This window comes from Eptesicus fuscus, chromosome 19, assembly GCF_027574615.1.
Source record: "Eptesicus fuscus isolate TK198812 chromosome 19, DD_ASM_mEF_20220401, whole genome shotgun sequence".
Classification (NCBI taxonomy): domain Eukaryota; kingdom Metazoa; phylum Chordata; class Mammalia; order Chiroptera; family Vespertilionidae; genus Eptesicus; species Eptesicus fuscus.
Window position 1 is genome coordinate 13,540,599 of NC_072491.1, and position 26,830 is coordinate 13,567,428.

At 42.1% G+C, this 26,830-nt stretch overlaps 1 protein-coding gene across 1 annotated transcript in view; it reads left to right on the plus strand.

Moving 5' to 3' along the window:
• GRHL2 (grainyhead like transcription factor 2) overlaps positions 1-26,830 on the plus strand; it is a 128,134-nt gene that overhangs the window by 86,195 nt on the left and 15,109 nt on the right. The window contains exons 10-13 of the mRNA XM_054708262.1: positions 13,192-13,350; positions 18,462-18,549; positions 19,324-19,463; positions 23,948-23,979. Of these exons, the coding sequence (XP_054564237.1) occupies positions 13,192-13,350; positions 18,462-18,549; positions 19,324-19,463; positions 23,948-23,979 (419 nt within the window). The remainder of the gene's footprint in view (positions 1-13,191; positions 13,351-18,461; positions 18,550-19,323; positions 19,464-23,947; positions 23,980-26,830) is intronic.

Consider the following 26,830-nt stretch of genomic DNA (forward strand, 5'->3'; position numbering starts at 1 on the left):
GCCTCACTCTCCCCAGCTGGAAGGGGAGCGGGGATGATCGAAATAGATTGTTAACATCCACAGATGACTAAGGTTCCATCCATATGCTTCTAACAGGAGCACTGCTGTGATACCTCCTCTCACATGGCTCCCATTCACAGGGTTTTTGCAGATTTTCTCCCCTGAGCCAAGCACTGGCACCTACAAAGTAGATTGATGGGTCGCTAACCCCCAAGTGGTGGAATTCCCACGGGAGACGCTATTGGGTTATTGAAGAGCGGTGAGCTCAGGTTCCTGGCATCCAGTGCCGGTTTTCTCTTTGCGATGACATCATCCCCCAGAGCAGGAGCACCGCAGGCTCCCCCTTCTCCCACATTTCCGAGGAGATTCTTGAAACCCGGCCCCTTCTCTTTGTCCAGCGCATTTTCTCTGTTCACAATGGATTCGAGCTTAAGCCAGCCTCGGTGTGCTGCACAGGCCTCTCCCCGGTGACCACAGAGAATGCCTGGAGCATTGAGATGCTCCCTAGTGTGCTTTGAGGAACAAGCTGCCTTTTTGTGCCTTTTCACTGGAACGCCATACCAATTCCCCCCTCTCTCTACACTTTGCCCCTCCCATGGTTTATGAACTGCCCAAGAAGGAGACTTTTTTCCATGAACCCCTTTCTAGCCCCTCTGCACCAAGCCTTTTGGGATGCTCTGGAGTGCTCCTCCCATATACCAGCTCCACTAACTGATCAAGCAAACAAAGAAATCCACTACTGACCCATTATCCTGTCTCCAAGATTTAAAAAATATATATTTTATTGATTTTTTTACAGAGAGGAAGGGAGAGGGATAGAGAGTTAGAAACATTGATGAGAGAGAAACATCGATCAGCTGCCTCCTGCACACACACCCCTCCCCCCACTGGGGATGTGCCCGCAACCAAGGTACATGCCCTTGACCGGAATCGAACCTGGGACCCTTCAGTCCGCAGGCCGACGCTCTATCCACTGAGCCAAACTGGTTAGGGCATCTCTAAGATTAAAAAAAAAAAATCTATTATAATTCAGTAATATGAAATTTTTTCTCTCCTGGGTTATCCTTTGCTGCCTTCTGGCCTAGCACCTCTGCCTGCAGGAGTAGAGCCCTTACCCTCTGGGGTGAGGCCCTCCTTCCGCCCTCTGTGTTGAGTTGTAGGAGGGGCTTTGGGGATCGGATAGTCCAGCCCTCTGCTTTCAGACAGGAAGTTGTTGCGATTTTAGAGAGGGCCAAGGTCACAGATAAGGCATATATATTTTTTCATCCCTGTTAACAAATTTTTGTGGTAAGATTGGGGGTGGGCAAGACGGAGACCTGGATGGGATGGGGTGGGGAACAGAGAGGCTGAGAGATGTCGTGAATCATTTTCCTGTGCATCTGAGATTCTCATTCCACTAAGTATCGACTTTCTACATACCAGGCACTGCGCGATTGGCAAGTGCAAAAGTGGGCTTTGAACCCAGGTCCCTCTGAGTCCAGAGTCCATGCTCTTAACCATCCCAATAGAGGGTAATCTGCAATTTTTTTTAGGCCCAAACATGCTATGATGTTCTTTCTCAAAGAAATCTATAAGGTACAATGTATATAGCTCCTGAAAGAAAGAAAACAAACAGCCCCATTTTCTTTAGCAAAGCAGTTCCATCAAGTCATCCTGCTTTTGCCACCCTCTGTCTGTCCCCTGCCCACTAAGATAGCCTTGCTGGTCCAACACCGCTAAGCACACAGGCCTCTCCCTATCCATGCCTTTGGCTGCTCTATTACATTACCTGTAGATATCATACCAGTACATGTTATTGATCAGAGTGGATTTGGGAGTGAGGACGATTAGGATTCCTTGCCATCTTCAGCTGAGTGTCTGTATGTGTGTGTGTGTGTGTGTGTGTGTGTGTGTATTAGCCTAACATTAATGATCTCATTTGCAGAATTACTGCAATTAATACTGTCTGTATTAATTCAATATCAGTGCATGCTTTCTCATATTGATACAGATCAGTGTTTTTTTCTTCATACCTTTACACATTTATTCTCCATTTCCCCCACTTATCTCTAGCTCCTTTCTCTAGTGTCCAGATTTTTATTTTTAAGTGTATTTCCATATACTTTTCTTTTATGTTTTTTTCCTGCTATGAACAGGGAAGACTATTCCTTTACTCTTTTTTTATTTTCAGTACTATGCAGGAAACATAAAAAACTTCAAAGCAAGAACAGTGATTGTTATCAGAGAAAATGAAGGTTGCAGAGGGCACACAATGACTATCTGCTTTATGTTTGCAACTTAAGAAATCCAATAAACAAAACCCACATTCACCAAGCTGGTAAATTGGAAATAAATATTTACATACTAGAGGCCCAGTGTATGAAATTCATGCATGGGTAGGGGCCATAGGCCTGGCTGGCAATCCGGGCCAATCGGGGCCTTCCTTCATTCCACACCGCCTCCTGGTGGTCAGCGCACGTCATAGCAAGCAGTTGAACTCCCAAGGGGACAATTTGCATATTAGCCTTTATATAGGACTAGAGGCCCAGTGCATGATTGAATCATGCATGTGTAGGGTCCCCTACACGCTTTCGCTTTTCTCGGTGGAGCTGGGTGCCTGTCCGCTGGTGCACCAGGCCTTTCAGAAGCCTCCGGCTAGGCGGAGGCTTCTGAAAGGCCTGGTGCCGGAGCAGACAGGCACCCAGCTCCCCCACTTTTGATGGTCCGCGGCCGCTGAGGGGGGCTGCCGCGGACACCTGGCTACCCTGCCGTTGAGAGGCGCAGCTGGGTGTCCGCGGCAGGCCCCCTCAGTGGCTGCGGATCTGGCCGTTGAGAGGTACAGGGGGCGGGAGCCCCGCCCCCTGCGCCTCTCAACAGCAGGGTAGCCTCCCTCAGTGGCAGCAGATCCGTGCCTCTCAATGGCCGGATAGGCCACCCCGAGTCCCGCCCCCCAGCCTCCCGCCCCCCAATCGTGGGCGTAGCGGAGTGATGGTAATTTACATGTTACTCTATTATTAGATAGGATAAGCAATGTTTATATGTAAATTCCTCAAACTTTGGGTTCCTTTAGATGCTTTCAATGAATTGGATTTACAAAGGAGATTTCATGTAAGTTTTGACATTGTGAGGAGATGCAAGGTGAGGGGACACATGCTGATATTACCTCTGGGCCATATCTTCCTTAAATTTTTGCCTTTTTTTATTGCCTTTGGTCTGATTTTGTTCTAGTACTAAGGGAGATAGCATACACCATCTGAGACCCAGTGTGAGGGATGGGAACATGGATGTGCTAAGAGGAGTCAGCTGGAGGAGCAGGAAGATAAAAGTGGAAGTTGGGACTAAAAAGTTCTCTTCTATGGAAGCAAATTCATCCTGAGGGATACCGAGGAAGTGGAGGTGATGCCGCGGCAGTGCCCGTGGCCGCCTGTCACGGCGTCGGATGGGCTCACGCCACGACCTGCTTGGTGCTGTGAGACAGATCTAGCGCTGTCGTGTAGGGTTGCTTACTATTTCCATATGGAGTCCAGGTTTCTTTCTTTCTTATTATTTTTTAAAATCTTTATTGCTGAAAGTATTACATATGTCCCTTTTTTTCCCCCATTTACCCCTTCTAGTCCGTCCCCCGCTCCTGGCAGGTTTTCTTTCTTTTCTCACTGTACGGCCAATCCTTTCTCTCCCCGGGGCTGTCATTTCAAGATACAACCAGTGGCCAGCAAGTCAGATTAGCTTTTTGCTTCATCGGCTGCTAATGAATAGAAAACACAGCCTCTCATTACCTCAATTTTAGTCACTCCAAAGACAGGAGGGTGGAAATGGCAGTCCTTTGATTATGGCCTATGAAAGGTGGTAAATTGGAGAAAATGTAGGTGTTCTAACCTTCTTGTACACCGTGAACTGTTGAGTCTCTCAGGGTGGAAAATAAGGTTATGCTAATTGAAAGGCCGACTTGAAATTCATTACCAAATCATGGCAGATCCATTAAATTGTTCCAAATGTATTATTTCGTTCCCTCCTTCCTTTTCTCTCTCAACATTTTTTTTTGGGGGGTCTAAAATATTTAATCTGTTTTTATTGGGCTCCCACTGTGTACCAAGCACAATGCCTGAGAAAATGAGTTTTTCCAGTCTGGATAATCAGGTTGGATACCAGGGAGAAGAGAAGATATATGGAGTTAGAGGATATTATAGGGCATCTTCCATAGTCTCAAAAGTAAAGAAGAGGCTGGGGCAGCCTCCTGGGAAGGGGGTCTTAAAAGGTCAGGACACACACCGTGAAGCAGGGCAAATGGCATTTTTATGTGTTTGCTGGGGCGTGGTGTAGGTGATGGAAGCTTTGTAAGGGAAAGGTAAACATTTGCTGGAGTCTTCGGTATTGAACTTAAACAAAGCCATGCCTTTGTTTCAGTTTTATAAGGTAATGGATGGCAGGAAAAGCTATAAAGCTGGAGTTAATTCATATATAGGAGGAGTAATCTTTGGAAGGCATCGCACTGAAGATATCAACAGCTTTATCGTCTGTTAGAATATAGAGTATCCGTGGTTTCTGACCTGGATCCTGCGTAGGGCTCTATAACGTACATGCATAACCCGTTGTGTATGTAGAGAATTAGATTACATACTTGGATTTCATAGACTGATGTGTGTGTGTGTGTGTGTGTGTGTGTGTGTGTGTGTACACGCACATGCACCATGGTTAATATTTGTTTAGTGATTACCATATACCAGGCACTCTGCCAGGTGTTTTTTATACATTATGCCGTATTTATATTTTTAAGTGGATGTAATTTTTCATGGGAATAATGAAGGATGTGAAGCTGAGAGAGGTGAGCAAGCTTACCTAAGGTTGCCAGCTACCGCATAGCATCCTGGGCTGTCGGGGGCACATGCCCTTTCCACACTGCCTTTTGTATTGGGAGGATCTAAGAGTAATGTCTTCTGCATTATCTCTGGCAAAAGGGCAACCATTCCTTCAAAGCTTTATGCCTGCTGCATATTATACCCTGGGCCAGGCAGTGGTCATTCATGGACAGATAAGCCAAGCAGAGTATCTGTTTGTCAGAACATTTTGGCTAGGCAGGGACCTGAGACATAGCTGTCAATTACTGTATTAAGAGATAGAAAATGACAGTGACTCCAAAAGTCAGATTATAAATTGTCGGTGACACGGCCTGTACATGGCCAGTAATGTACATGTGCACATGTGTATAAAAGCCATGTCGAAAGGCATGCACTACCTCATTATTTATAAGATGAAATACCATATGAAATGTATAAATATACATAATACATATGAAAAATACTGGGGGGAAAAACTAATGTTAAAGAAGTCGTTACTCCATATTTCACAGCTCTTTAAAAAAAGAAAAAGAAAGAGCTCTCTTCAAAATTTACTATCAAAGCAAGATGCAGATCTGTATGTTCACTGTGCTGCCCTCTATTTAAAGGAGAAAGGACATGTGTTTCATAGCCTGTTTCTAGAAGAAAACAAAAGAAACTGAAGGATACTCAAGAAATGTAGGTTGATTGGGGAACAGTGTGGGGGTAGGGAGTGTTTTCAGTTTACGCTTTCGAATTTTGTGTCGTACAAACTCAAAAACCATCTTTAAGTATTAAATATGAACAGAAAAGGTTTAAAACAACAACAGATGATCAGAAAGTTGAGTGTGTGAATCCTTCCGTCTGTGCTTACATTTTTCCTCTGTGGGAGCTCATTATTTATGAAGCAGCCCAACCCATCGTTACGAAGCCCCAAAGTCCCTCCTTCTGAGGTGCTGTTTCACAGGGTCACGTGACAGAGCGGAGTGGCAGAATCCCACCGGCTGGGGAGCACTCCGGCTCTGCCTGAGACATTTCTCCCTTGCCCTCCCCTCCGTAGAGCCTCTGCTCTACCCCTCTGAAAGCGCTGGGCAGAGATGGATTTTATGTTGTCGCCTTAAATATTGGTGTGCTCAAATTAATGTGAATGGTAACTAACCTGCTTTTGAATTCTTTGGAGGTAGCATCCCAAAAAGCCCCTGGAGAGAATCCAGACGGGAAGCTATTGTCATGGTCCCATGGCAAGGGGGGTTTGAAGTGGGGGCCCAGGGGACACAAAGGATGTCAGCCTCGGAGGGGCAGGCGGGGAGGTGACAGGCTTTGTTGACTGTGCTGTGGGGCTGAGGAAGAGCTTGGAGTCAGAGACTAGGACCAACTGGATGACAAGGTATCTGAGAGGTCAGAGACCATGGAGGAGAGTAAACTCCCTTAGATTTTTCATGGCACTTTGCAGTGTAAAACATAATCTCATTTTATTTTATTTTATTTTATTTTATTTTATTTTATTTTATTTTACTTCTTTAATCCTCACCTAAGGATATGTTTTTGTTGATTTTTAGAGAGAGAGAAAGGGAGAGGGAGAGAGAGAGAAACATCGATGTGAGAGAGAAACATTGATCAGTTGCTTCCCGGATGCGCCATGACCTGGGATCAAGCCTACAACCTAATTATGTGCCCTGACTGGGAATGAAACCCCAAACCTTTTGGTGTATGGAACGATGCTCCAGCCCAGGGGTCCTCAGACTTTTTAAACGGGGGGCCAGTTCACTGTCCCTCAGACCGTTGGAGGGCCGGACTATAGTTTAAAAAAACTAGGAACAAATTCCTATGCACACTGCACATATCTTATTTTGAAGTAAAAAAAACAAAACGGCAAAAACACCCGCATGTGGCCCGCGGGCCGTAGTTTGAGGACGCCTGCTCCAGCCATCTGAGCCACCCAGCCAGGGCAAAGACATGAGCTCATTTTAAAGGGTCACAATACTAAGGTAAGGATAGTTATAGCTCTTTAAAAAATGAGGACTAGGAAGATGAAATAACTAGTCCCAGGCCAGAGTGCTAGGATTTGCACTGGGTACACACCTTTTTTGAGCCCCTTGTACATTTTTTTTTTCTTTCTGTGCTTTCCTCTCCTTTTGCTTTCCTGCTTCAGAGAAAACTCTGTCTTTCTTCTTATAAAACTTCACTTGTGAGCTGATCTCATTTAATCCCTGCCTCTGAAGCTCTGAGCTCCCATAACTCCTCCTGTTGGCAGCTTCTTCCATTCGTCCTCTCTCATTGTGTGGGTATCTCTTCCATCTGTGAAGAACACCTCTGCCGGGCCCTGCTGCCCACTGTCCGTGTTCCTGTCCACCCGTCCGTCCTCTGCCAGCTTCCAGCTGAGATGCCTCCTCTCCATCGTCATGTCCTGTCTCACTTGCCCCAGAAATCTAGTTTCCCATCTTTCCCTCCATTAGTCTGGCCTTGGGAAGGGCACAGAGCCTTTTTACTTCTGAACTTGGTGGCCTTTTCTCAGCTCTCACTCTCCTCGTCCTCTGTAACTCGGATGTCGGATACTGTGGCCATAGTTCTTGGCTTCAGTGATACACACCCGACCTCATCCAATGTCCATTATTTGACAACCGTGATACAAGTATCTTGGTTGGCCTCTTCCCTCACCAGCCTATTTCAGGCTGCTCTTAACTTCCCCAACACAGCTCCCCTCCCCCCTCCCATTAGGCTGTCTCCTTATTCCAACTCAGGGCTCCTACAGGACATCTCCCCTGGCTGACTCGTTGAGCTTTCTCCTTTTCATCATGTGCTTACGGCATGTATAGTGAGTATATACCTTATTCGACAGTGAAAACTGTTATATCCGTCCTCTTCTTTAAGGGCAGGGCCTTACCATAGACTTCTCTGTCTATAGCATCTCTGTCTATAGTTTCTTCCATGCGTGTGTATGTGCGTGTGTGCGTGCGTGTGCGTGTGTGTGTGTGTGTGTGTGTGTGTGTGTGTGTGTGTTTGGTGCTCAATTTAGGTTTGTTGATATACAGACAGGTAATATTTTTTGAGTATAAATCTGGTCAGTAGAGCTAACCCTGCTTATTATCTTGACAAATTCAGCTACTCCAAGCAATCTCAACTCTTAAGAGGTTTTGCTTAGGAAAGCAAGAGCATAGATAAAGAGGGAAATGCATATTTAGAAAAGTAATGTTATCTTACCTCATTGGACAAATGTTTATTGAGCATCTACTGTGGGCCTGGTACTGGGACTAGACTGTGTTTGGGGTAGACAAGGACCCTCTTCTTATGGGCTTATAGCCTCATGGAGCAGACAGACAATTAAGCACTAAACGGATAAACAACAAGCTAAATCCAAATAGTGTTAGGTGCTATGAAGAAAAGAGCAGGTTGACAGAGTGTGCTATTGGTCGTGGGCGGAGGTGCGAGGAGGAGGCAGAAGACAACTCCAGCTAGGGCGGTCAAGGACGAGCTGAGATTGGACTGAAATCTGAAGGAGAAGGGGTGGCAATGTGATGACATGTGGGGGCAGCACTGGAGGCAGAGGGCAGAGCAAATGGCAAAGGCTGTCGGTTGGGAACACACTTCGTATGTTTTGGAACTGAAAAAAAATTGAGTACTAAAAGAATATAGAAAGCTGGTAGGATATGTGAGTAAGCCAAATGTGTGTGTGTGTGTGTGTGTGTGTGTGTGTGTGTGTGTGTGTGTATACAGAAGTGCCCAAAGCGTTTATAGGAGAAAAGAGAAATACATTCTCAGGTTTTAAATCATTTTCTGAAAGTGCTATATAAATGGAGGTGTCAGGGAATCTAAGTGTTTCTTAGATCCTCAACAAAATAGCAAGCTCTCTGAGGGCAGGGAATCTCATCTGGCCTGTCATTCTTCTTTCCACCTCCCAGCATAATGTCAGACCCTTGATAAATAGTTGGTGAATTAATGCAGGAAGAAACGAATGAATGCCCAAGACTGAGATTTCACTTGTCAACATTACCTGCCTTTAGTCTGTCTCTCTGTCTTATTTGGCATTGCATCTGCACCCAAATACGATTGTATAAAATAGAAGAAAAATGCTGAAAATGCAAGAAAACCATCTTGAAGGCCTTTGACAATGCTAAGAACCAAGGAGAAACCAGAGTAGGGAAATTGGCAAGAGCGCACTGATGTATTTGCATATCGTTTGTGTTTTAGAGTGGAAACGCTGGTTTTATGACCCTGTAATTTGGAGGCTAATGCACGTGCCACTCCTTGGAAAAGAGTCTCAACCTTAGGAAATAAAGAGCTTTCATAGTTTTTGATCAGAGGGGTCTTCCTGAAAATGCAAGATACACTTGTTTAAAGAGAAAAATGCTTTCCATCAACTCATGGGTGTTATGATATTTTAAATTTCAAATTGCTTTGTAAATCAAAGATCAGCCCATTTCTTTTAACAGCAAGCTCTCAGAAAAATCTTGGGTGTTAATAATCAACTTAATGTAGCAATGATAAAGCCCATCATTGATCTGTGTTTATTTTAATAAATCTTACTACATGTACTGCACAACAGAGAGGTATTACTGGGCAAAGACACTTATCTTGTGTAGAAACCACCAAATGGGAATTGTAATTCACATGTAAAAATGATTTTTAAAAAATGTCAATTGTCATGAGACTGCCTCTATTTCTGGAAAGGTCTTGGTACATTTTGCAACAATTTTTCTATCTGACTCAATCCGTGATCCAGTGACAGAATTCAAATTGCATCTGTTATCTGCTTGGACACACCTGTTTTAATGGCTATTTTTCTAAAAAATATGTACTGTCAGAATTATAGGAAAACAAATAACGGAGGTTTTGAAAATATTGTATGAACATACATAACATTCATAACTGTCGGGTGACAGACCAGTTGTTCATGGCATTTATATGCTCTTTACATAATCAGGGCTTCTATGAAGCTAAACAGAATTTTCTGTGCTTGACATTTGGATGAACGTTTGGTGGGGGAAGCACACCTTTCGCTAAGTTTCTGTAATACACATCTACAAACAGTGCTTTGTAGATAAACTTCCAAGAAATTTGATCTCACATTTGCCTGCTGTGCCTGGAGCTGGGACATGGTTGGGTTTGCAAGATGAAACAAACGAATGCTTATCAGTTCCCAAGCCAGGGTTTTAGTTAATGTGCTGCCGTGCCTTCCCACCCCCTCCCCCTGCCCCAACTGCAGTTAAAGTTCAACTATTTGGGTTTTGAGTGCACCACAGCGAGACTACGATTGATACCATCGGGGACTGGAACTGCTTTGCTATTGGGTCAGGCAGCCAGGCAAGAGGAAATCGGTGCCAACCCTGTTATTTATCCCTGCCTCTAAGGATGACTCTGGGAGGGCCACACCGTTTAGCAAAGGAGACCAATTCTTTTGTTGTTTACTTTTTATAGAATCAGGATGGCATGAATCAAAGCGAGCCCATTGGACCTTCTACTAAGGACCCCTTGCTATTAGGAGGACCTAGTCTAAGTGTCTCCCGGTAAAGTCTAGTGTATTATAGCTCATTTGACCTTTAAATACCTTTTCTGCTGGGTGGCTGATGGTTATTGCTCCTCCAAGAAGGATTTAGTCTATTTGTTGTAGTATATTGCCAGTAAGCATCTGTTATTTCAGCGGCTCCGTCCTGCTCAAGTGGCCTTTGTAAGTATATACATTCCATCAGCCCAGCTCTCTTAGTTGAGACTTGGAGCTGACAAGGCCACAATTAATAGTGTTTCCTGCCTGTTGAGTGTATGCCCACTGTGAGTGATATATGGATAAATCAGGGAGCCAACCGTGAGTCTGAATAGCTTAGGAAATATTCATCAGAACACCTCTCTCCTCTGGCTTCTGCAATACAAGGCAGGCTTTTTGAGGAGTGGAACAATAGCCAGTGTGGATCGAGGACCCTGTAGATTACAACACCAACTGGGAGATTTGTATATGAAATACGTGGCCAGAATTAGGGACAACGGCATTGCTCACTAGAGTGATCATTTGATTTGCTGACATAAAGTTATGTTTACACATTCGGGCCAAGATAACCCCATTGCCAGTAATAATAGTTTAAAAAAAGGCAAGTGTTCCTAGGAAAGTATGCTTTTATTTTTTGACCTAAAGATCAGCATATGATGGAGTTGTAATCTCTGGAGCACCATCATGTCCCTCTCTCCATCTAGCCTCTGACTTCTCTGTTTGCCTGGATCATAATCAGTGCATTTGTGCTAGTACTTTGCACAGTCTCAGGGACATGGTAGGTATTTAAAAATAATTTTGTGCCATGAATGAAAGTTCTCCTGCAGTTAGGGCATGCCCAGGAGCAATAGAGAGACGTTTCTGTCTACTTTTGCCAGGGAGGTTCAGTAGGAGAATCAGGCATGGCATATATACTCTTTCTTAGTAGTCTTTATCACTCAGTCCCCTGAATCACTTGACATCTGCATTCTTAATCACTGGTTTTCCCTACCATTCCCAAATAAACAAGCATTTGTGGAATTCCTGGTCTTATCCCAGTGTCTGTGTGGGTTTTGTATTTTACTCGTGTTCTCAGGTTCAGTGTTCTGTCCTATGTTCTCAGAGCCTGCATACACGTCTCTCTTTGGAGTGCCTTGACCACCCTTTGTGGTCATGGCTGGATTCCTCACCTGTCTTCCCTTTGGACTCTGTGAGGCAGGGGTCTGGATTTCTTCTCTATCCACAGTGTCTAACATTGTGCTTGACCCACTGTGGGTGTGTGTTGATGTTTATAGGATAAATGAATGAGTGAACCAATAATAGGAATGAATGAAATGAAATGAATGGTTAGGTCATCTTTAGGCACTTGTTTTCAGATGTTGGCTAGAAAAGTGAGAGCCTGTGGCACAAGGCACAAGGTTGTTGTAATTAGCATGTTATTAAGACCTGTCATCTGGCCTTGCCTGCTATTGTTGTGTGGTGCCTTGCTAATGTGTTTCTTATTGCCAAGTAAAGAGCTTAAAAATAAAATGAAAAATGATCCTTACATAGACATACCACTAAAAATTAGATATCTGGTTGTATAAGTTTCCAAAAGCCTACAGGCATTGAGCTTGAAATTTAATTAGATCAAACCTGGTAGTTTAAAAGCCATTCAAATTGAAAATTTGAATGGCTTTTAAAATGCAGTTTGGGTCAGATAATACATTTGATGAAATGACTTTCAGAATAAATAAATGTGAAACTTTAAAACAATGAGTGATTTAAAGTTTTATGTTAAGTAAAAATAATACATGTGATATTAAATGAAAAACAGCACCAAGAGTATAATACAGCATGCGCAGTTTTTCCCAGAGACAACTCTTAATATTTATATAGTTACCACATAAATCTAGGTACTGTACTCATACCTCTATTCTATAATAAATCAAACTTTAAATGATATGTATTGACATCTACCTACACTCCTCCCTCTATTCCTCTCAATATTTTATAATAAAGTTATATTTTTAGTTCTTCTGTTGGTCAGTACTGTACTCTTTAATAATTTACTTGAGTTTCCTTTCTTTTAAAAAAATTCATATAATTTCTGTTCTGTCTCTTGATGCCCCATGTTGTAAGCTGAGGATGCTGGTGCCTTTACTACATTTCTTTCTTCCTGTTTCTTGTCTTACCTTCTCCAGCTCCTCTTTCAGTTTTTCACTTCTTCTATAATAGTATTTACATTCTGATTTAAAAGGAAAATTGAAAACCGAAGACATTAAGGGACTTGCCTGAGGTCTCTTAGCTGGTTAGAGCTGGGATTAACACTTGGGGCGTTGACTCCCAATCTAGTGGATTTCCTACAGATAAGCTCATCAAATGTTTATTGACTGCCCATTCTCCTCCATGCACTATATTAGGTACCAGTAATACAAAAATAATAAGAAATGGTCTCAAATCTTACACTTAATAGTCAAGTAGAAAGGCTAGATATGTAAACAAATAACTATGTTTCAGTGTAATAATGCTTCAGGGAAGCTGTTATCTAGTTTGGGTTTGGGTTGTGTGTTTTTTTATTCCATTGATCATACATTAGAGAAATGGATATAACTATTAGAAGTCACAGCTTTAACATGCTAAGGAAGTAATGTTTTACCCAGCTAACGTATGCATGTTTGAAAAATAAGTAAGATTTTGCTGATATACTCTAAGGAAAGTAATTTTAATGGTCCGTTTTAAATTAAATATGAAAGCAAAAATTTTTATATATTTATAAATTATGCACTCTACCATGTTTTATATGCTCAACCTGTTCTTATGTCAGACTATCCAACTATTCTTCAGTTATCCTTACATATGCATTTAGTATTTTGATTTCCAGTCTAAGACTTACGTATTTTTTAATAGACCTTTCTTATGGTGATTTATGAACTTTTTTTTTCTTTCTTCCTCCCTTAGATCTTCATCACTGTGAATTGCCTGAGTACAGATTTCTCGTCCCAAAAAGGGGTGAAAGGACTTCCTTTGATGATTCAGATTGATACATACAGTTATAATAATCGTAGTAATAAACCCATTCATAGAGCTTATTGCCAGATCAAGGTCTTCTGCGACAAAGTGAGTAAAGATGACAGTTTGTCATAAAGGTATCTTTGTTATTAGATATTACTTTCAATGACATTTCCCCCTTGTCACCTACTCTTGTCTAGTGGTGTCAGAATAATCACCTTATCAATCACAGTGGGAGTGGTAATCTTTCATTCTTAATTCCTATTAGATATCTAGGGAGTCATCAATCAACTCTATTTTTAGTCAGTCATTTTTACCACTAATTTAATGACTAATTGACACTATTGTGCTGAGTCTGGTTCACTTAGATAAGTGAAATCATAGCTTAATAGTTTTTACTGGATGTAGATCCTGTACCAGAACATATGAATTGTAACCTTTGTTATTCTTTGGGGTTAATGGGGTCTCATTGAGAGGTTTTTGGAATGGAGATGGCTCCTATAAAATAAGTTCATTAGTAAACATGCACTCAGGAGGAGATACCGTTTTTGAATCTCCCTGAATCCCATAAGAGACGAAGCAATTAGAATAGCTAAGGTTAAAATCCCATGGTTATGTGACAAGAGATCTTTACGCATCCCAAATATGAGTGGCAGGAACAGTTTCAAGCATGAACAATTTCAAGACTTGTGTCATATTAGCATTCTTAGGGGCCACTTGATTGTCAAAGACCAGGGCACCTACAAAATCGACCCAAGGTACTCGCTGGAGAGTGAAGTGGGCCATCCGAGGTCTAGCGGGCCATTCAAGTGTCTGAAAGTCCTGGTGTACCAGTGATGGATGTATGGAGAAGTGGGTTTCTGGGAGCAGAGAGTGGAGATAATCACAAGAAGAGAGGAGGAAACACATGAACTAGAACTGCACTGGGTTTGCGGGCAGGCAGCACAGTGGTAAATACCAAAAATCTAGTGGCAACATCTAAAATATCTAATAGCCTTTCAGGTTGTGACGATTTCGGTGAGTGCCAGTCATCCAGCCGTCAGAGCAGCCGGACACTCCCAGGGACAGTGAGTTGCCTCCATGACACCGAGGCCAGTGAAGTAATAGACACGGTGGTGTCGATGAGAAAACGGTGGGCCCACGGGCATAGCAACTTGCCCAGAGACACACAGTGAAAAATTAGAGTAGCTGGATGCAAATACAGATTCTAAACTCCTGTGAATAAATAAATAAACTTTATACGTAAAGTAGCAAAAATGACCACTGACAAGTCAAAAACTTCAACAGAGAGCCAAGGTAGACTTTCAACGCAAAATAAAAGAATCCATTTATATGTTTAATTCAGCATATTAAACATTAAGAAAATATTTTTGGTGATGTACGAAATGGAGTTTCAAAAGTACAGCTGGGAGAGTATTTAAATAATTTGAATTCCCTTCATTTATTCCATTCATTTCAAGGAAGATTGTGGAGTCCCCCTCCCTGAATCTCCCTTTTGGAAGTGAGGAGTAAAATTAGAGGCAAGGAGAAAGGAGGGAAGGATAGGACAAAAGCACTGGGCAATCCATTTACCTTTATTTCCATGGTTGGGAATAAAGTGGGAAAAAGAGTGCTTAAAGGGTACTTTTATAGTTATTTTTTCTGCAATGTTGATGTACTAAACACTATAAATCATGAAGTGTTGTATCATTTATTGTTCACATATGCCCTAGAACAGTGGTCAGCAAACTGCGGCTCGCGAGCCATGTGCGGCTTGCGAGCCATATGCGGCTCTTTGGCCCCTTGAGTGTGGCTCTTCCACAAAATACCACGGCCTGGGCGAGTCTATTTTGAAGAAGTGGCATTAGAAGAAGTTTAAGTTTAAAAAATTTGGCTCTCAAAAGAAATTTCAATCATTGTACTGTTGATATTTGGCTCTGTTGACTAATGAGTTTGCCGACCACTGCCCTAGAATAAGGACTATACAAAACTAAGAGGGTAAATAATGGTCAATTATACCTTTTGTTTGAAAATATTTTAAAAAATATATCCTGTAAAAGGGAGAGGGTGCAAGTGAGAGGTGTATGTAGGTTTATTCAAAGAATTTGTTTCTAAAAGTCAAAACAGGGTAATCTGCAGCAAGGAAAGAAATGGCTAGAGAACAACTTATTTATGTGTGCATGTGTGGATGTGTGTAGAAAAACCAGAAAGAATCATATTCACAAACACTGCCAATCAGAAAATAGATGGCATTTACTCTAGTTCCTATTTTATGTATTAAATACATCAGTGCTAACTAGAAGAAAATGATGGTAGGATGTTGGGAAATGTTGGCATTTGTTCCAACTTGCTAGTGATGCAGTGTTTCTAGTGGGAGTTTTTAGTTTACACATCCTGATACTGAGGGTCAGGAAATTTAGGAAGAAAGGAGGAAACCTCAGGGGGCAAGCAGGGTGTACTATACTTAACCACTATTCATTTTCCACAGAAGTTACATACAAAAGTCTTCTCCTGCATATTTTTAAAATTTTATACTCCCTAGTGAACATTTAGGTGGGGGGAATTATTTTCAAAGGATAAATTTGGTATTTGTATCAAATTATACAAATTATGCTCTTCTGGAAGAACTCGACTTTTTTTTACACTTTCATAAGACTGGGAAGAATATTCTCTAGAAGTTTCAAGTCACAACTCATCAAAGGAAGGAAAGGAGTTTTTGGAAGGACATGTTCAAGGAAGCTTTCTCCATCTGAAGGGAAGGACCAAAGCTTCCCTGGTCATTGTGGAGTCAGAGCTTTATTTTAGAAAGAGAACGGTGGCTCTCCCAGGAGTGTTTGCACACTTCCAGGACTGTATTGTCATGCTGATAGCGCGTCATTCTGGGCAGGAAATTTTTTCTATAGACCAGGCACCAAGACGAGGCTCTACGGAGATCTATTCTATGTTTTATGTTACTCCTTTATGTCAATTCCTGTAAAATAATTAGTAGGTGACTTTGTTTCCTAAAATTTACATTGAACATATATAAATCTTGAAACAGGTTAATTCCAGACCTTTTCCTCATAGAAATAGTACAAAATAAAACACGAATTTAGAAATAAAATTGCTTGACAAATCTTGGGGGTATGTCTTGGGTGAGTTGTAATTTATTTAGGTAAATAAAAGTTTCATATTTATATTTATATTGATCATACAGAGATCAAAATACACAGAAAAATGCCATCAATGGACACAACAAAAATGAATAATAGGAGCCTTTTGCTTATATTTCACACCCATTTGAACAAAGTGATGTCTGTGCATTTAACAGTTAATTAACTTTGTAATATTCTGAAAATATTATGTTGTCTAAACATCAAAACTCTATAAAACCTTGATATATCTTGAAGAGACCTCCTAAGCAAATATGTCTATATTTTTAGTCTCTTGCAATAAATTTCTGTGGTTTATATATATCAATGACAACTCAAAACTTAAAAGTAAAACACTGTAAAATAATTATATTCTTATAAGAATGAATAGTAAGTGTTTTTTTAACATAAAATACATATTTAAAATATCTGGTTAAAATATTATAACTTTTAAATTTTAAATCTTACATACATAAAACTCTTAGAACTCACGTGGCATAGAGTAAGTGCCATGTAAGCATTAGCTCCAAAGCTACTCCTTTATGATACCTTCATTGACCACAAATTCCAATTGTGTCATGGACTTACTTTGGCCAGAATTGGGAATCTGCTTTTTTAAAAGCCAGTGTGATAAGCAAAAAAACACATCTCCTTGTTTTAATTCAAACCATTTGTGTGTTTTTTTTGTGTGTGAATTGCCTATGTCATGACCTTTGTCCATTTTTCTTTGTTATGTTAGGGTTTTTTTTTTATAATTTTTATTTGAATCATTGTAGATTAAGGATTCAACACTTTATATTGCAAGTATTTTCACCAATTTGTCCCTTGGTTTTGAAATAATTTATTTTTGCATAATAGTAGGATAATTTTAATACTACCATATCTATCTTTTGGGTGTGATGATTTGGGGGTCAGTTTCTAAAAGGTTAGAGGATGCTGGCCAGTCCACCCTTCAGTGCTCCTTAAATATGCTGCCACATAGGGCAGGGGCTATAAATGCGAATCTGAAATGTAGTTTAGTATGAGGATGTCTATCTGGTTTTCACCTGTTTTAAAGTATCATGGAAACATGAGTGCAGATGAATTCATCTGCATCAAGAATGGAGAGAGAGAAAGGAAAAGGAAACTGTGTTGAAACATCTGTATTTGGGGTTGAGAAGTGGAAACTGAGTTAGCAAAGCTGACAGAGAAAATTGAAAGAGAGGAGAGGATAATCAGGAAATCCTCAAAAGCCAAGAAGGAAAGAGATAGACAGTGATTTGGAAGAGAAGCCAATGAAAAATATCAGGTTACCAGGAACAGAGGAGCAAAAGGAAGAGAATAAACCTTAAAAAATTGATGAGAGAGAGAGAGAGAGAGAGAGAGAGAGAGAGAGAGAGAGAGAGAGAGAGAGACAAACATCGATGTGAGAGAGAAACATTGGTTGTCCAGACTGGGGATTGAACCTGCAACCTGGTTGTGATCGAACCTACCACCTTTTGGTGTATGGGATGTTGCTCCAGTCAACTGAGCCATACCAGCCAGGGCTAGACCAAACTTTTTTCTATTTGGTTGAATGAGCACCATCTCCAAGACCATATGAACATATCAAAACAAAACATAAAGTCATATTGTATGTACAAAGTAATCTTATAGCCTGTCTAGTTTCCTTATGTCCTCCCTCATTTCCATTACTGTCTGATTAAAATAAGTTCCATCACAGCAAGCAAAGGGAAAATTTTATAGGGAGTTCACACTCAACTTTAATGCCCTCTCTGTGTCTAGGAATGATGGTAATGGGCCAAGGCTTCATCTTAGGACATTTATTATAATCAGTAAGTTACCTGAGTGGCTTCACTGGGACAGGGAACTGGGTCTGGTTCTTTCCGTAGGGATTCAAAGCTGAAGTTGTGTGGCTAGTCAAGATACCAAAAAAGGGAGAAATCTAGTAGAAGTGAGACCCCTGAGCCTTCAGAACTGAGCCTGACCTCACTGGGGGGATGGAAATGGGACTGCCCGCTCTCCTCCTTCCCTTGTTTTGTCTCTCGTCCCTGTGATTTGCATGCAGCAGTGTTTGTGTGTGCTTTGATAACATGCCTGGCATTGTCTGTATTTGTTTTCCCCTCTCAGGGAGCAGAAAGAAAAATCCGAGATGAAGAGAGGAAGCAGAACAGGAAGAAGGGGAAAGGCCAGGCCTCCCAAACCCAGTGCAACAATTGTGAGTGTCACTGAAAAGGGATGGGCTCCCCTGGGCCCACTAGGGAGCAGGTGGGAAGAAGTGGGTTGCAGGAGAAACTACAGACATGCAAGGGATTACTTGCTGTTCCCTAGAGTCAGTTGTCCCTGCGAAAAGCAAATAGAATCAATGATCACAGAGTGTTTGCACTTAGGAGGGACTTTGTAATATGATTGAGACCAACACTTTCCATTTACAGACAAGAAATCTAGGACACAGAGAGGGATGGAGAGCTGGGTGAAAAAGGTGAAGGGATTAAATAAACAAGCAAACAAATAAAAAACTCACACAGACAACAGTATGGTGATTACTAGAGGGAAAGGGGGAGGGGGTAAAAAGAGGGTAGAGGGACGATGAATGGTGATGGAAGGAGACTTGACTTTGGGTGGTGAACACACAATACAATATGCAGGTGACGCATTATAGAATTGTACACTTGAAACCTATATAATTTTATTAACCTGTGTCAGCCCAATAAAGCCAATAAAATTTTTAAGAAAGAAACCTAGGACGCATAGAGGGACGGGGGGCATGAGGGGAGCAGCAGTCCACCTCAGGAGTGCTCACTCGAAGTTCGAGCTTTTTCTGTTGGCTTGGCCGTGGGAATGGGGGGGGGGGGGGGTGTCATTTATGGCATTTGGAAAGCTTCGTAGGAGAAAGTCATGAAATGTGGCCGAGACTAGAGCTTACATTTGAGAGTTCTTAGTCATGTGTAACCCTCTGAATTTTGTTTTGTTTTTTTTTCACCACTTCCAGCCTCTGATGGAAAGTTGGCAGCGATACCTTTACAAAAGAAGAGTGACATCACCTACTTCAAAACGATGCCTGATCTGCACTCGCAGCCCGTCCTCTTCATCCCCGATGTGCACTTTGCAAACCTGCAGAGGACAGGACAGGTATGAGCTGCCTGCTGGCGTCGACTTGCCATCCATCCGCGGGGCTGGTAGAGCCTTCAGATAGAATCACTGCAGACAGCGTTGCCCTTAAAAATAAAACAGACACGGGGCATTCGGCAGTCAGTCAGTCCCCCCGGAAAATGGATTTTCATACAAAGGAATGTCTCAAGGGAGGAAACCAACTTACTACAGGGAAGAAGAGAATGAGCTGACATTAGTGAAGTGTTGACAAAGCACCGAAAGAAAGAAAGTTAGAAGGCTGATAACCTGTAAGAAGTTTTGTTAGTTTCCTCACATGGGATTGGCCCGATGCAATAGAGCCCCACCTAATGGTGGGAAATTGAACTGTGCCTATAACTTCAAGTGGCAAAATTCTATATTTAAACAAAGCCCTATCAACAATTTTCCCCTTAGTAAATTAACAGTTCCCATTAAATAGCTAAATCATTTTACACCCAAAGAAAAATGATATTGTAGACAAGCCTTTTAAAAAACAATTCCTGTCTTCTAGGTATATCTACAAGTGAAACGAAAGAACTAATATTAAAATAACATAAACATCTAATAACTAACTTACTATGGTAGTTCAAGTTGATGGAATATTATGTGGCCACTAAAGTTAAGATGATCAAAATTATGTAGCAAAATGGGAACTAGTTATGATAATGTTTAGTGAAAAAAGGTAGAATACCGTTTGTTCTTTATAGTGATTAAAATATATATCTGAACTTAAAGGGAACAAGGACAGTTAAAACACTTGATGGCAGAGTTATGATATATGGCTGATTTTTCGTTCTGTAATATCTTTACTACTATTTTATGTGATAAATTAAAGATGTGTGGAGAAAAGAAAATAATTACTTCCATAGTATTCACCAGAATTGTCTTGCACTAAACCAACTGAGTTTTAGTGAAAGTTGCATTGGTTAGTGTTCTTTAAACCCAAAGTCCTTTAAGGAAAGTTCTGTTTTGAGAACCAGGTGATGCTGACGCACTCAAGTGTTTCCTCCATTGTCAGTGTGTAGACCCTCATTGGACTTGACCATAGTCTGGGAGGAGAAGTCATTATTGGTGTCACTTTCTCTTTTTGAAAATATTTGTCCCTTAGTATTGTGTTTGATATGTAGGAGACAAAGCAGCTATCCACAGCGTGGGAACAAAATACCCACGGCTTTTCTTAGAGCAGATTTTACTGAAAACTAATTTAACATCATGTCGTGTCTTGTTTGATAGAAACAAGGACACAAAAGGAAAAGGAAGCGTGTTATGATTTATCAAGATTTTATTTTATTTTATTTATTTTATTTTATTTATTTTATTTTATTTATTTATTATTTTATTTTATTTTATTTTATTTATTCTATTCTATTCTTTAATTCCCAAGAACATGGTGGTGACTTGTGTATTTCCAGTCTTTGCTGCCTGGGATTTTTTGGGGCTAGGTTTCCACAGCTTCCAGAAGAGGGAGAATGGAATTAAATTGTTCTTATCGTTTATGGTCATGATTCTGGTTTCAGCTCCATGTCAAAGCTGACAGCCTGACCTATTCTCTTGGCAACATTTCTCTGAAATGTAAAAAACTGGAAGTCATTCTTAAGAGAAAAAGGGACCCAACCTGGCTTCCCAGGATTGTCAGTCTTCTGGCCTCACTTGCCACCTCTGTGTCCCGAGCTGGGCTCCTAGCCTGTGGCTGAGTCCAAAGGAAAGTGTAGCCTCGTACGCTTTGTTGGATTCAGCAAACAGTGTCCGCCGTGCCATCGGTGGAGGTAAGCCCTGCTGTCTGGGGTCCACCTTGCAGAGCCCGCAGGCTTTCCCTCTGCTCTTGAAATGAGAGGGAAGGGGTCGGTGAGGGAGCCTGCCTGGGCTCTGGGTAACTAAGGAACACCCAGCTGTGCCCCGACACCATGCGTGCATATTCTGTGGTTGGTCAACTTGCTTGGCCAAGGAAATGAGCGCCTGCTGTGGCTGGTTGGACTTCAAAGCCTGCCTTTTCTTAGACGAGCGAGAAGCCTGGGATGGGTCCAGAAACAGCAGGGAAGACAGCAGTTCCTTAGAGTTAGAAGCAGATTTTGATATGCAGAACAAGAGCCCGCAGTGGCAGGTCAAAATACGGGCCAGTTTTACCATGCGCTGTGCGGGGAAGGAGGCAAGCAATAGATAGTGTGCAGCTCAGTAACCACAGCAGGCGGGAGCCTTTTAGACCCGGGCACATCGCAGCTCTGCCCACCTGCAGGGCGAGCAGCCTTCTAGTTCAGTCAGTGAGACACTCCTGAGTGACACTTAAAGGCACATCAACCGTGGTTCAGCGATTCCTGGTGGCCCACGGGCACGGACTGGGGAGTGGGGCTTTTCACTGTCAGCCCACCCGTACCCTCCTCCCCCGTGATCTCACTGATTCACACGTGGGGTGGAATGTTTACCAGATTATCAAAAACTAATATGAGGGAAGGGACCCACCGTGGAAGCACTATGGAGATCGCCAGTCTCCCCGTCCTCACGTCGGTGCTGATAGTCACTGCAGCTTGGGTCTGGAATGCCTTTAAAAACAGATAAGGGAGCTTGGGAGAAAGTGTGGATGCAGGAAATCACCTTTCTACATAACGTATACTCTGCAGGTACCAGCCTTCCTTAAAGCACTAGACCCCAAGGAGGGCACTGCGCCTCCCTCCCACCCCAGTTGTGGTTGGTAAGCAATCCTCCCCCAAACCACAGAAGCTTCAGGTTCCGAAGTTCCCCTCTAGGTCTTTTCAGTTAAACTCTCTGAAGGGCGTTCCAGGAATTGGCGTTTATGACAAGGTCTCCAGGTGATTTTTTTATGCACTTTAAAGTTTGAGAAACACCGTAAAAATTGAATTAGTGGAATAAGTCCTACAACCGACAAGGGAGAAACAGTGGGCCATTATGCAAGAGGAGAAATGACAGTGCCAGGATGGTGACAGGGACAGGGTTCAGGAGGCCAGAACGTAAGGGAAGGCTGCTCCATCACTGAGTCACCACCCAGCTGTGCAAAGAGCTGTCCATTACCCTGCCATATAGCCAGGCAGGGCAGATGCTTTATGCCACATTGAAAGAATCCAGCAAAACACAGGTCAACAGCAGGAACTTTTACCAAAAAATCCAGTTGTGTGGCCAGTGCTAGGAAGATCTTAGCTTCTTCGTTTTCTGTTTAAGAAGAAACAGAGTTATATAATACAACAATAGACATAAGAAGTTTAAGAGGGAAAAGTTCCTCGTGGAAATCTGAGCTAATGACTAGATGACTCATTCCCGTAACCAGCTCTGTTACACAACTACGCCCGGGTGTGGCAGGATCCCAGGAACTGGCTAGAGCCTTTAAGAAAGTTTGTAGGGAGGATAGCCATCCAGGCGCAGCTGTTTCTCTCCCAGGCATCTGGGGCAGGGACAGTGACAAAATGTACTAGCACTAGAGGTGACTTTTGTAGTTAACATGTGTGTCTGATACTAACTTAGGTATTGTTCTTCACCCAAGCAAAAATGGTCTTGAGGCACACAGATAAAGCTCATGAAAGGTCCACAATGAATTTGTATAAGTAATTGGGTCCAGGGAACCGATGTACACTGCGGATCCCCTCTGGAGTTTCCCTGCTGCTTCATAAAATGAGAAGGATGCTTCATAATCGCTTTAATTCTGATTCTGCTTACCACCATGCTGACCAACTAAATGAGTCTTTTCTTTTTCTTTTTAAAATAGATTTTGTAAATTGATTTCAGAGAGGAAGGGAGAAGGAGAGAGAGATAGAAACACCAATGATGAGAATCATTGATCAGCTGCCTCCTGCATGCCCTCTACTGGGGATGGAGCCTGCAACCTGGGCATGTGCCCTTGACTGGAGTCGACCCTGGGACCCTTCAGTCTGCAGGCCTATGTTCTATCCACTGAACTAAACCGGCTAGGACAGGAGTCTTTTCTTGAAGATCTCTCTCTGGCCAGAAATGCCTTTAAGAGCTAAATGACCTTTTCCAGCTTGAAGACAGTTGAGTCCTAAATTTCTGTGGTTGGAGGATGCCAGGGAACTCGGGCCCCTCTGCGGAGCACACAGAGGCCTGAGTTACTGCCGCACTACCACGGGACCCTCTTGCTCCCGTCCTGACACCTTAAACACAGCGTCCAGGTCAGCTCACCCGTGGGCCAATGGGATTGCTTACTCACTGGCCCTGCCCTGGAGCCCTTCTAAACAATGCTTCTTAGATTCTGCTAAAATATTTCCTTATTGTCAAAAGCAGTAGGGCTATAGGTAATCTGATCAGATTGTCTTAGCTGGAAATAATCACATTTCCAATTTTATCTCATTGAAGTATAAGTATTGACCTTAGGGAGAACATGAGGTTAAATTTGTATTTCTTTTGACACATGCATAGCATCATTACACAGATTTGTCTTTTTTACGAGGCAGCTGTGCATCGCATAATATGTTTCCACTTCTGACTCTGACCTACAGTAAGCCTATTGTTTTGTTCCGCAGATGTATTACAACGCGGATGATGAACGAGAAGGGTAAGACACTCAGTTCTTTCACTTAAACACCCAAAGTCGGTTCATTTCAGTAGAAATGGCTCTTCAGGCAGTAACTGTGAGCATGGGTGGGACCGTCCTCTCACCTCCAGGCTCAGAGCTGACAAATGCTTGCTTCTGGGCCCTGAGAGGAAGGCTGGGGGAATACCATTTTCCTTCCAAATCTCTCCCCCTTTCTCCTTCCTCTGATCTGCCTTTGAATAACCAGCTATTTTTCTACGTGATTTATCTCCTCGATTCCACCTTTCTACCGATAATCCAGTTACTGAAATAATTTTTTGGGGAAGAACAAGCTGAGTTGAGGCAAGCGCCAAGGAGACAGCTGCCTGCTTTCGGGGTTACCTGGGCCGCCTGCACGTACCTCCTGAAGCCCTCACTCTGGGGAGTGAGCCAGTGATGAAAATGGTGGGGTGGGAGCTGGGAAGGCTGAGAGCCTTTTCACAGTCCTTAGGATTGTAGGGTCACCCAAGACTCTCAATGTGTCTGTTGCACGTCAAGACTGCCTGCTGCTTGCTATCCACAACTCACTGTATAGACTCCTAGGATTTTAGAGCTAAAAAGGATCCTTCAAGGTCATTTAGCTGACCCTCTCTCCTAGGCAATGTGATCTCTTATACGACATCCTCGAAAAATTATGGAAATATTCTGAATCTTCTCACCATGTGTGAGGTAGACCATTACTGTTGGGTGACTCCAACCCTCGGAAAGGTAGTTTGTGGAACTGATGTCTACCTTTTTTTGACTTCTACTCATTGGCTCTAGTTCTTCGTATGATCTGGATGCTATTTTTCTCTTTAAAACATCTACAACTACATTCATTTTTCAATATCTACGTTACACTACATATGTGTACCTAAGATCTTGGTTTGCACTACACGGATATAACTAAAAATCTCTAGACCACTTATTTTCAAATTGCAGTCAAACCAGGGCTTCCGTATTCTTATATCATGAACATATTTACTTCTGAAACATTTCAAGGTGAAGTAAGTATAGCAGATACTGCTGAGCTCACTTCCCAGAGCAGAGCTGACCAAACTACAGCCTGAGGACACACCACTTGCTTCTGTATTGTTCACAAACATTTTTAAGTGATTGAAAACATCCAGAAGAATACTCCCTAACTCCTGAAAATTCTATGGAATTCAAGTGTCCATACATAAAATTTCACTGGAACACAGCCATGTTAATTCCTTTATGTCTTGTCTGTGGCCGCATTGGTGGGACCACAGCTGAGTTCAGTGGTTGCAGCGAAGGCCATGGAGCACAGAAAGCCCAAGTGCTGACTAGTCTGCCCTTCACAGAAAAAGGGTGCCACCTTCTGTCCTGAAGGATAGAGACTCTCAAAGGAGACAAACACTTCCCCAGCTGGTTAGAAGCAGAACCTTGTCCAGAATCTGACCTCTAAACTCTGAGTTCTAAATTTTCTAAATGCTTAATTAATTGTTCTTTTTTTCTTGGCACATGGATAATTTCCAGAGGCTGGAATGAACAGAAGTGATTAGCGCTATCAATTCTAATCTGTTATTCACATATTTTACAAGGGACAGTGTGGCGTCATGGAAAGAACGTTGAGTCTGCGCTCCCAGACTGCAGCTCACTAATGGGAAGCCTGGGGCCGGCTCCTTGACCTCTGAGTTTTGGGTCCCTCAATTGTAAATGAGGATTTTGTAGAATACGATGATCTCTAAGATCCCATCTAGAATAACATTCTATTATTCTCCTGGGAAAACTTAGCATGAGTGAGAAGTGCCTGAGACCTGAATGCTGTTCCATGTGCAGGCCTCACTTAACCTACCTCAGCCTCAGTTGTCCTTCCTTGCAAGTTGGCAGCATTTAGGTGGCCAGTGGACCTAACTCTTTTGGCTTAGCCTCTGTAAGAATTACCCTCTGTTACAGTCTTAACGCCCAAGGCCCAAGTCTCTTTTACTCACCTTCTAACTAGAGGTCATTTGAGCAATATGGGCAGCCTCAGTGATCATCTATAGCAGGCTCTTGGCTCTTGTTATATACAAAAGGAATAGCATTCATTGGCTACCTTGGCTAGACACTGTACAAAGTGCTTTATATGCATTATTTCATTGACTTCTCCCAAAATTCCCATGTGTTTTACTGTATACACTGAGTGGCCAGATTATTATGATCTCTGAACGCATAATAATCTGGCCACTCAGTGTATATCCTATATAATAAAAGGCTAATATGCAAATTGTCCCCTCGACCAGGAGTTCGACCAGCAGGCAGGCCGGCCAACCGCCCATGTCCCCTCCCCCTGGCCAGGCTGGCTGGACCCCACCCATGCACGAATTCATGCACCAGGCCTCTAATACACACATACACACACACACACACACACACACACACACACAGAGTGGCCAGATTATTATGCGTTCAGAGATCATAATAATCTGGCCACTCAGTGTATACATAAGGTGATTACAAATATAGGACAATTTTCCAAGGAGAAGATGAAAAAAATATTAAAGCTTTTGGGCCAACTTAAATAGGTAAATCTTTGTGACTATAGCAAAAATGTCAATAATCTACTGATATTTGCTTTGTTAATTTAATTACACATACATTTAAAGAATAATATTATATGATTTCGAAATACCTGTCATTTTTTGAAACACTTCTATTTAGATTATTCACAGTTCATCTTTGACACTGGTGTCTTTCTTATCACTAGAGTTACTTTTTGTCATATCTGTTTATTAGGACAATTCTTCATTACCATCAAAGTTAAGATATAGCACTTTTTAAATTCATATGCATGAGATTGTCATCATAAATTTTATTCCAAGCCACAAATACTGATTCTCATAACGTTAGA